At 41.1% G+C, this 11,980-nt stretch overlaps 1 protein-coding gene across 1 annotated transcript; it reads left to right on the top strand.

Annotated features, from left to right (window-relative positions):
- The first annotated feature begins 7,984 nt into the window (after window positions 1-7,984).
- LOC117885409 (olfactory receptor 4D2-like) lies at window positions 7,985-8,941 on the top strand. Its single transcript, XM_034786717.1, has one exon. The coding sequence runs from the start codon at window positions 7,985-7,987 to the stop codon at window positions 8,939-8,941; it is 957 nt and encodes a 318-aa protein (XP_034642608.1).
- Window positions 8,942-11,980: the final 3,039 nt, after the last annotated feature.

Here is an 11,980-nt window from a genome sequence, read left to right as displayed (position 1 = left end):
TTTCAAAGGAAATAAAGTCACTATCATTTAAAAACCATGTATTCTTTATTAATTGATTATAAAAATAGGGAGAGAACTGACAAGATAGCCCGGGTGGGTTGTGGGAGTAGGGGAGGAGGAAAGGAAAAGGCCACTTCAAAACTTGTTGAATGACAGCCTTCTGTTGCTTGGGCTGTCCACTGGGGTGGAGTGGCAGGGTGCACAGAGCCTCCTCCCCACTGCGTTCTTCGGCGTCTGGGTGAGGAGGCTATGGAAGTTGGGGTGGGGGGAGGGTAGTTAAACAGGGGCTGCAGCGGCACTCTGTGATCCTGCTGCCGTTCCTGAAGCTCCACCAGATGCTGGAGCATGCCCGTTTGATCCCGCAGTATCTGCAGCATTGCATCCTGCCTCTTCTGATCTTCCTGCCGCCACCTCTCATCTCGAGCGTCCCTCCTGTCCTCACGTTCATCCCTCCTGTCCTCACATTTATTGGCCACTTTCCTGTACGGTGATACTGTGTCCTTCCACTCATTCAGATGAGCTATTTCACTGCGGGTCGACTGCATGATCTCAAAGAACATTTCATCTTGCATGCATTTTTTTCACCACCTTATCTGAGATAGCCTTTGGGACGGAGGAGGGAGGCTTGAAAAATTTGCAGCAGCAGGAGGGAAAAACGGGAGAGAAGTATTTTAAACAATACATTTTACAGAACAATGGGTATACTCTTTCACAGTGAACAACACTATTCACATTACATAGCACATGTGATTTTGGTACAAGGTCGCATTTTTCATCTTAACATTGAGTGCCTGTGGCTTTGGTGTTAGAGATCACAGACTCAGGGCCGGGAAACAAAATTCGGCTTGTATGCGGTCATGGTAAGCCATTTTTTTTCAGCTTCTGCAACCTTCATAAAAGCAGCACCCTCCTTTCCCATACCAAGCAAAGCCCATTGAGTGCTGCTGTTTTCGTGCTAACGTGCAGCAGCAGAAACCAAACTAAAACCCCCCATTCCAATTCTCTGGGATGATCACTTTACCCCTCCCCCCACCGCGTGGCTAGTATCAGGGAAGATCCCTGCTAGCCAAATGTGAACAGCTCAGCGCCAATGCCCCACCCCCAGCACCGCTTGGCTAACTGCAGGGAAGGACTTCTTTTCAGCCACAGGCAAAGAGCCCAGTAGGAACGGCCACCTCTGTCCCCTTAATTAAATTCCCATATTTAAACCAGGTTACCATGAACAACATCACTCTCCTGAAGATAACACAGCGAGATAAAGAACAGATGTTGCTTTAATGCCAGCAAACACTGGGACCATACGCTGCCAGGCTTTTTCTTGCAGTGATACCAGATTACTTGCTACTAGCATGGCGTGGTAAAATGTCCTAACATGGAGGACGGAATAAGGCGGCCCTCCGCAGAAACATTCTGGAAAGGCTTTTGTAGTACCTTCAGGAGAGCTTCATGGAGATGTCCCTGGAGGATTTCCACTCCATCCCCAGACACGTTAACAGACTTTTCCTGTAGCTGTATTGGCCGCAAATGCATCCCAACTCCTCAGGGCAAATTAATCATCAAAAAATGCTTGCTTTTAAACCATGTTTTATATTTACAAAGGTACACTCACCAGAGGTCCCTTTTTCGACTTTATGGTCTGGGATACCACCTTGGGAGGGTTGGGAGGCTATTTCAGTCAGGGCGAGAAAAAGATCCTGGCTGTTGGGGAGAACGGTGTACTGTGTGCGCTCTGCAAGCTCGTCCTCCTCCTCATCTTCCCCGTCCACAAAATCCTCAGGCCTAGTTGAGAGAAACCCCTCATCGGAATCCACAGTCAGGGGTGGGGTAGTGGTGGCGGCCCTCCCTAGAATTGCATGCAGCTCAGCATAGAAGCGGCATGTCTGTGGCTCTGCCCAGGACCATCCATTTGCTTCTTTGGTTTTCTGGTACGCTTGTCGGAGCTCCTTAACTTTCACGTGGCACTGTAGTGAGTCCCTATTGTGGCCTCCCTCCATCATGCCCTTGGAGATTTTTTCAAATGTTTTGGCATTTCATCTTTTGGAACGTAGTTCTGCTAGCACAGAATCATCTCCCAATACAGCAATCAGATCCAGTACCTCCCGTACGGTCCATGCTGGAGCTCTTTTTTGATTCTCGGACTGCATGGTTACTGTGCTGATGAGCTTTGCATGGTCACCTGTGCTGATCAGCTCTCCATGCTGTCAGCTCTCCATGCTGGCCAAATAAGAAATGAAATTCAAAAGTTTGCAGGGCTTTTCCTGTCTACCTGGCCAGTGCATCTGAGTTCAGATTGCTGTCCAGAGCAGTCATAATGATGCACTGTGGGATAGCTCCCGGAGGCCAATACCATCGAATTGCGTCCACACTAACCCTAATTCGAACCAGCAATGTTGATTTTAGCGCTTCTTCCCTCGTCGCGGAGGAGTACAGAAATTGATTTTAAGAGCCCTTTATGTCAAAGTAAATGGCTTTGTTGTGTGGACGGGTGCAGGGCTAATTCGATTTAACACTGCTAAATTCAACGTAAACTCATAGTGTAGACCAGGCCTTAGTGTCATCTGCAAATTTTACAGTGATGATTTAATGTTTTCTTCCAAGTCATTGATGAAAAATGTTGAATACAGTAGGGCCCATAATAGATCCCTGCAGGACCCCACTAGAAACACACACACTCAATGACAATTCCCCAGTTGCAGTTACTATCACAGACCTACCAGTTAGCCAGTATTTAATCCATTTAATGTGTGCCATGCTATATTTATATTGTTCTAGTTTCTTAATCAAAATGTCATGTGCTGCCAATCATACATCTTACAGAAGTCTGTTACATCTTCTTCTATTAAGTTTAACAACCAAATGTGTAATCTCATCAAAAAAGATAGCAAGTTGGATTTCTGAAAGTAGAATGAATTATATTGTAAAAATAGAATGGATTAAAGAAATGCTGTACGTACCTTTGAGCAGAAATAAGGAATGTTGAAATACAGGTGTCAGGAAAAGAAACATTACGGCATAAACAATGAGTCCACTTAAGCTAATGGTGGAACATTAACTGGAGATCGGTAAAAGTTAGTAAGGAAATTAAATATGTATGTCTAGCCTCAGGTAAACTTGTCAGTTCTGCTTTCTTTGCCCTCTTGTTAAATTTGTGCCCTTTTGATCTGTATAAAATAAGATAGTGTGGGTCTTGCATGATACTCACATTATCTGAGTGCATTAGCATAGTGCTGTGCTAATAAACAGAGTGATTAACAAATTGCGAGTCCTGAATCTGATTTTGACAGATTGATGGGATCTATTTTCCACAATGCCATGTTGATTTGCATTAATTACATTACCCTCCTTTACTTCTTTATTAATCAAGTCCTGAATCAGTTACTCCATTATCTTGCCCAGGATTGATTTTAGGCTGAGAGGCCTATAATTGCCCCAGTCATCCCATTTACTCTTTTTAAAAAATGGCACAACATTAGCTGTCTTCCAGTCTTTGAGAACTTCCCCAATGCTCCAAGTCTTATTGAAAATGACTATTATGGTCCAATGAGCTCCTCAGCTAGTTCTTTTAAGGTTCTTGCTTGCAAGTTATCTGGACCTTCTGATTTTAAAATGTCTAACTTTAATAGCTTCTGTTCAATGTGCTAGTGCAATGGAACATTGTTTGCTTGAACCCAGTTTACAGACTGCTCTGTATCAGTGATCTGCCCTCTTCATTATTTACCACTTCTCCAGTTTTTGTGTCATTTGCAAACTTTATCAGTGATGATTTTATGTTCTCTTCCAGGTCAGTGATAAAAATGTTAACTAGCATAGAGCAGAGAACCGATCTCTGCTCCCCAGTGGAAGCACATTCATTTGATAACGATTGCCATTTACATTTTTAGACCTATCTGTTAGCCAATATTTAATCCATTTAATGTTTTGCCATGTTAATTTTATATTGCTCTAGTTTTTTAATCAAAATGTCATGTGGTACCAAGTCAAACACTTTAGAGAAGACTAAATATATTACATCAGACCGTAAGGAAGTATATTATTTCAAATATCAGAGGGGTAGCCGTGTTAGTCTGAATCTGTAAAAAGCAACAGAGGGTCCTGTGGCACCTTTGAGACTAACAGAAGTATAGGGAGCATAAGCTTTCGTGGGTAAGAACCTCACTTCTTCAGATGCATCTTGCATCTGAAGAAGTGAGGTTCTTACCCACGAAAGCGTATTATTTCAAAGGCGCCAAAGGAAGTTTGATTCCCTAATCCTTTTGCCTTTTATTGCAGATGAGCACCTAACTTCAAAAATTTAACAATTGTGAGGTACTCAGATACTGTGGTGCTGAGGGCCACATATAGACAGTTTTACAAGAGTTGAGGGTTTAACTCTCCCTCCTTTGAAAATCCCAGCCAAAGTGAATCAAATCAAACAGTAGTAAATGCAATTAGATTCTGATCTCAGCTAAACATACTAGTAAAGCTGGTGTAACCCAATGGAGTTATTAAATTATAACTGCCATGTGAATTTTCCAACTTAAGTGTGCATGGCCATCTTAACTTTGAAAATCCCCAACGCACGTGTCTCTAAGGCCACAAAGACTATATTTGGCTCATTCTGCTTTGAAAATCATCAGTGCTTTAGTGGTATTGAACCCTTATCTGACATCTCACACTCATTGGACAAGCATTTCTTGCAGACTGAGGTAGGTTTAAGCATCTTTGTATCATTTCAGTCCATGCACCATGGTTTGCATACATTAACTGCGTGCAAATCAAGAGTAACTCCTTTGGTGTGAGACCAGAACCATTTCCTTAAAATTAGATGGGAACAGGATGTGTTTTATGAGAAAGATTCTCAAGTGGTGCAAATTGACATAGCTCCATTGCCAGTTAGAGCAATTTATACCAGCTGAGATATTGGTGTATTTTTATGAAAGATTTCTTTTTCATTTTTCTAAACAGCTTCAAATTGGTAATGAGAATAAGGCTGAGAAACAGTTATGCAATGAGTCAAACTCTCATCCTTGATAAAATTTTCAAAAACTTAAATGGCTTGGGTGCTTATGTTCCATTTTCCACATTGACTTGGAAACCTAGAAGCATAAGTTTCCTTGGTAATCAGTGTTTTGACATAGTGTAATACCTTTGCCATTGGTTGAGTTTAGATCTGGTTGAAAGTTTTCTACAGGAAAAAATCCATTTTGGATAACAGATTTTTGTTATGAAAAAAAAATCTGTTTTTATAGACTAGTTTGGGGTTTTCAGCTATTTGATGACCCAATTTCTTTTTTACAAAAATGAAAATAAATTAATTTTCATCAATAATTTTCATGGAAAAAATAATTTACCAACCAGCTTTAAATCAGAACCAGGTCAGGAGTGCCACATTCTTTACGTTCTATGTATGTCCTAGTTTCTTCCAGTACAGATCTGCTGTGGTGGCTGCACTGGTTTTAATGGTGTTACTCTGAATTTATACTGATGTAAATGAGCCTGGAATATTTCCCTCCCCATCCAATTTTTTAAGATATGTTTAATTTCTTGAACGTACAACTAAATGGAAATCAAAAGGTGTATTCTCCTCTCATTTACACAGGCATGAATCAGTAGTAAATCTACTGAAATCATTGCAATTGCATTTGTGTACAAGAGATACCAGGTTTTTGTTTTCAGCATAACACAAAGGATCCAATCCTGAGCTGGTGTAAATTGTCCATAGCCCCACTGGAGTCAATGGGCCAGATCTCCAGTTGGTATAAACCAGCCTAGCTCCATTGAATTCATTTTACTCCGTCTGAAGATTTGATGCAAATATTTACTCTGTTTTCATTTAAAAAAAAATCAGCTGGACAAAAGAGTGAAGAATATTCTGTAAATCAAGAACATCAGAACATATGCAGCTTGGAGTTGACACACTGAATCACTCCCCTGGTCCATCTAGCTCAGTATTCTATCTCCAACAGTGGTCAGTACCAGATGCTTCAGAGGAAGGTGCAAGAACCTTGTGGAAGGCAGATGTGGGATAATCTACTCTCCATGAGGGAATCATCTTGATCTCTACAGTTAGAGGTTGATTGGTGCCATAAAATATGAAGTGTTACATCCTTCCCCAAACTCTTCTTTTTAGCATTAACTATAATAATTCTGGATACGCTAGTTATCCAGATAATCCATATATTCTGGATATCCCCTCTTTAAACAATCCTGCTTTGGAAGTGTGAGGCAGAGGTAATCTCCATTTTTAGTGCCAACTTTCCAAGGGACTCTAATACATCTCTGAACTGGCCACTCAGAGATTGGCATTTGTATGGATCTGCCCCCAGAATTATCACATGACAAATAGTATTAGCAGGGAAATGTCTGTTGGATGATTGGGGACAGATCCTTCTTTCAGCTCCACTGGTGGAAATTTAAATCAAGGGGCTATATTCCAGATTTATACCAGTGTAACTAAACAGTATTTAGACCTAGGTAGTTAAGGCCCTAATCCTGCAAACCCTTATACATAAAAGCAAGCATGTTGCTTATGCAGAACTTATTGCTTATGCATGTTTGCAGAACTGAGGCTCTGGGGGCTCAAGACATCAAATTCCCAGTGAAGCTCTGTGTGAACGGGACATCTAACTTCCTGTCTCTTGAACATTTTAGACCAGTGGTGGGCAACCTGAGGCCTGCAGGCCACACGCCGCCCATCAGAGTAACCTGCAGGCAAGCCGCCAGACCATTTGTTTACATTTGCAGGGCTGCCCACAGCTCCCAGTGGCTGCGGTTCACCATTCCCTGCCAATGGGAGCTGCGGAAAGCAGCGTGGGCCTGGCCACCACTTCCCGCAACTCCCATTGGCCAGGAATGGTGAACCACAGCCACTGGGAGCTGCAGGCAGCCATGCAAATGTAAAAGAATGGTCTGGCGGCCTGCCGGCAGGTTACCCTAACAGGCCGTGGACCTCAGGTTGCCTACCACTGTTTTAGACTGAGTGAGGGTGTGAGTTACCCTTGGTCACAGATATTGCCCAAGACAAGACAGAAGTGGATCCCATCACCCCACAGTTTTTGCCAATAAATGTCAACAGATTGGGGTTTGGGAAAATCTGTTTTTTTTTTTACCCATTTAACAAAAAATCATCAGAAAATTTCAATGAAACTGATTTTCTTTTTCAATTTGGAATAAAACGTTATTCTGTTAGCAACATTTCTTGTAACAGAAAAGGGTTATTTTTAATTGAAATATTTGATGTGAAAATGGCTTCTTTGATGGAAATTTGTGATTTTCCAGGAGAAAAATGTCAAATTGAAAGAAAAGGGAAAGTTTCATATTAGTCTGTCTTGTTGTAGGTCTGCTCATCCCAGGATATCAGAATGAAGGTGAGGTAATATCTTTTATTGGACCAACTTTTGTTAGTGAAAGAGATAAGCTTTGAAAACTTGTCTCTTACTAACTGAAGTTGGTGCAATAAAAGGTATTACCTCACTCACCTTGTGTCTCATTTTATTTGGATTTGTTTCTTTATGTTCATATGATGTATTGTGGGAGAAAGTTTGAAAAAAAAAAAACCTTTTTCTCACTTTAAAATTTCACTTCCACAGTTATACAGTGGAAACAGTGGGGTAAAGTAAAAAAGTGAGAGACAAGGAGGAGAGAGACTGAAAATCCAAAACCTGATCAGTGAATGCCAAAATTTGGTAGGTCTGCTGAACCAGGGCTATAGGAGATGACAGGACAATGTGGTGAGCAGGGGGCTCTTTTTATGAGCCGACTACTCCCCTTCCCTTCCAGGACATGGGAGGGATGACTCGGGTTTGCTCAATCAGGGTTTTCCTGAAGTGGGACACAGCGGATCACTGTTAATTGAGATAAAAAAGAAAAGCTCCAAGCAAAGTGTGTTTCCTATTTTGGACTGAAAATAGATTTTGTATCAATATATTAAAGGGGAAGTAGGCTAGAAAAATGTCAATTTTTATTCTGTCAGTTCAAATTTGCAGGTATATTTTAAGGAGATGAAATGGATCAGCAGAACCTCACCACCACAGTGACTGAATTTATTTTCTTGGGCCTCACTCAGAATCATCAGCTGAAGTATTTTCTCTTTATGGTCTTCTTCATAGTTTACATGACCACCTGGGTGGGGAACTTCACTATCATCATCACAGTGATCACCGACCACCGGCTCCACACACCCATGTACTTCCTGCTGGCCAACTTGGCTTTTATGGATGTCAGTGACTCATCGGTTAATGCTCCCAACTTGCTGTCCGGTCTCCTCTCTCAGCGTAAAACTATCTCCTTCAATGAGTGCATCCTCCAGATGTTCTTCTTCCACTTCATTGGGGGTGCAATGGCATTTTTTCTTGTGGGGATGGCCATCGATCGGTACGTGGCCATCTATAAACCACTGAGATACTTGATTATTATGAACCAAAACATGTGTGTGGGGCTAGCTGTACTGGCATGGGTGGGTGGATTGGTGCACTCTGCTGTTCAGATGGGACTGCTCCTCCAGTTTCCATTCTGTGGGCCAAACATCCTGGACAATTTCTACTGTGATGTCCCACAGGTCATCAAACTGGCCTGCGCTGACACCCATGTAGTTGAACTGCAGATGGTCTTCAATGGTGGAGTACTGCTCATAATCCTATTTATCAGTCTGTTAATTTCATACACCATCATCTTAGTCAAGATCAGGACACACGTTACAGATGGCAAGCGTAAGGCTCTCTCTACCTGTGGAACCCAGATTATTGTAGTGTGTGTACTATTCATACCCAGCATCTTCATCTATGCTCGACCATTCAAGAAGTTCACCGTGGACAAGGTGGCCTCCATCTTTTTCACTGTCATTCCGCAAATGCTGAACCCAATGATCTACACACTGAGAAATGCAGAGATGAAAAAGGCCATCAGGAGACTGATGAGCAGAATCCTGTTCTCACGGAGGAAATTAAAGACAATTTTTGAATGATAATTTCTATTACAAACCAGACCTGAACATATCAGGGGGCAGATGTATTCACCATATTAAATATGTATCCCATCCAAGAGAACACATACTGCACACTCATGAAAAATTGTGTTCATGAATAAATTACAGCCGAAGGGCCACAATCTCCATTGAAGTCTATTGGGCCAACTTGTTTAAATCAGTGTAGCTCCACTGGAGTCAATTAACCCCACCTGTTGTAAATCAGAGCAGCTGCACTGGAGTCAATGGGGAAGATCCCCAGCAGCTATAGAGCTGAATAGATCCATTGGAGTCAATGGGCCAGTTCCCCAGCTGATGCAAAACAATGTAGCTCACTGAATATTTTCCAAGAGCTGAGTATTGGTCCCTCAGAATTTTTGGTTAAAAAAATTCTATTAATGATTTCAAATACTGAAAAAATATCATAAACATCAGAGTCTCCTCAGGAAAAAAATAAACATTTTCAAATAATTTTAAAAAATGATATATCATAAATATTTCTTAACTGTCATGAGGATTTTGTTATAGAATGATCCACTAGATGAATAAGATATTCTCATATTGTATGACCAGGCATTTTATTCATCCACATTTTCATGTTATTTGCATTTCTCATATGACTAGTTAGCAGTGTAGAGTAACAGAGAATTAATTCTTTTATACAATGTTTCTATTTCTAACTTCACAAATTGAACTTAAATTCTCCTTGGTTGCCTTTTCCCTTAATCCTGACATAAAAGTGTATCTATACAAAGAGCTGCTCAACCTTTTTATGAGGAAAACAACAAGGTGGCTTTTTACTGAAATTAGAAAATAAAGTGAAAAAATCATACAAGTTCAAGAATTGTTGGGAAGAAAATTAAAAAACAAAAACAAAACAAAATTAACTTATTCCTTGGTTTTCTTTTACTTCCCATTTTCTCCTCCTCCTCTCTTGAAATTTTCCTTAGAAAAAGGGGAGAAATAAAAAAAAAAGAAAACAGGGACAGAAGTAGTAAAAAAAATAAAAGAAAACAAGCATAAAACCCCCAAACTTAATCATTTTAGATAAAAGTGTCATGAATATTTACTTTTAACAAATGTTATTTTCATAACCTTTTATATTAAAATATTTTGAAATTGTTCTGTAGTTTTATGAAATATGAATTTCCCAATCAGAATTAGATTTATAACTTTTAAGGAGTGTAAGTTGCTGTTCAGCTATGAAAATTAGTTGTCACATTCAGGGGTGCAATCCAGATCAGTGCAGGGTTGTGTTATCTGCCCCACAACTTTGGGTACCTCACAATGCTTTGCTCTTGTAGCACCTAACCTGAGCTGCTCACAAACAGCCTACCAGTATGCAGGTCACACCCTGAGTGTCTGTGTTTAGCTGCAGCCCTGGTCCAGCAGCTGTGTACTCAGCAGCCTCTCAGCAACATATCAGCCACACTCTGGCTTCCACCAGCTTGGTTACTACGTACAGGGTGACTCCAACATACTTCCAGTCCTGAATTTTCCCAAAATCCTGTGTTCTGCACTGTCCTGGCCTCTGTTGGACAGTCACAGAATCATAGACTAAGGTCAGAAGGGACCATTATGATTGTCTAGTCTGACCTCCTGCACAACGCAGGGCACAGACTATCACCCACCCGCTCCTGTAACAAACCCCTAACCTATGTCTGAGCTATTGAAGTCCTCAAATCGTGGTTTAAAGACTTTCAGGTACAGAGAATCCTCCAGCAAGTGACCCATTTCCAATGCTGCAGAGGAAGGTGAAAAACCCCCAGAGCCTCTGCCAATCTGCCCTGGAGGAAAATTCCTTCCCGACACCAAATATGGCCATCAGCTAAACCCTGAGCATGTGCGCAAAACTCACCAGCCAGACACCCAGGAAAGAATTCTCTGTAGTAACTCAGATTCCACCCCATCTAACATCCTATCACAAGTCATTGGGCATATTTACTGATAATAGTCAAAGATCAATTAATTGCCAAAATTAGGCTATCCCATCGAACCATCCCTTTATCAAGCTTAGTCTTGAATCCAGATGTGTCTTTTGCCCCCACTGCTCCCCTTAGAAGGCTGTTCCAGAACTTTCACTCCTCTGATGGTTAGAAACCTTCTTCTAATTTCAAGTCTAACCTTCCTGATGTCCAGTTTATATCCATTTGTTCTTGTGTCCACATTGGTACTGAACTTAAATAATTTCTCTCCCTCCCTTGTGTTTATCCCTCTGATATATTTATAGAGAACAATCATATCTCCCCTCAGCCTTCTTTTGCTTAGGCTAAACAAGCCAAGCTCTTTGAGTCTCCTTTCATAAGACAACTTTTCCATTCCTCAGACCATCCTATTAGCCCTTCTCTGTTCCAGTTTGAATTCATCCCTCTTAAACATGGAAGACCAGAACTGCACACAATAGTCCATATGAGATCTCACCAGTGCCTTGTATAACGGTACTAACACCTGCTTATCTCTACTGGAAGTACCTCGCCTGATGCATCCCAAGACCGCATTAGCTTTTTTCATGGCCGTATCACATTGACGGTTCATACTCATCCTGTGATCAACCAATACTCCAAGGTCCTTCTCCTCCTCTGTTACTTCCAATTGATGCGTCCCCAATTTATAACCAAAATTCTTATTATTAATCCCTAAATGCATGACCTTGCACTTTTCACTATTATATTTCATCCTGTTACTATTACTCCAGTTTACAAGGTTATCCAGATCTTCCTGTATGATATCCCAGTCCTTCTCTGTATTGGCAATACCTCCCAGCTTTGTGTCATCTGCAAACTTTATTAGCATGTTCCCACTTGTTGTGCCAAGGTCAGTAATAAAAAGATTAAATAAGATTGGTCCCGAAACTTATCCCTGAGGAACTCCACTAGTAACCTCCTTCCAGCCTGACAGTTCACCTTTCAGTATGACACATTGTAGTTTCCCCTTTAACCAGTTCCTTATCCACCTTTCAGTTTTCATAATGATCTCCACCTGTTCCAATTTAGCTAAAAATTCCCCATTTGGAACCATATCAAATGCCTTACTGAAATC

The sequence above is a fragment of the Trachemys scripta genome, chromosome 12 (assembly GCF_013100865.1).
Source record: "Trachemys scripta elegans isolate TJP31775 chromosome 12, CAS_Tse_1.0, whole genome shotgun sequence".
Taxonomy (NCBI): Eukaryota; Metazoa; Chordata; order Testudines; family Emydidae; genus Trachemys; species Trachemys scripta.
This window is presented reverse-complemented; position numbering and strand designations above follow the sequence as displayed.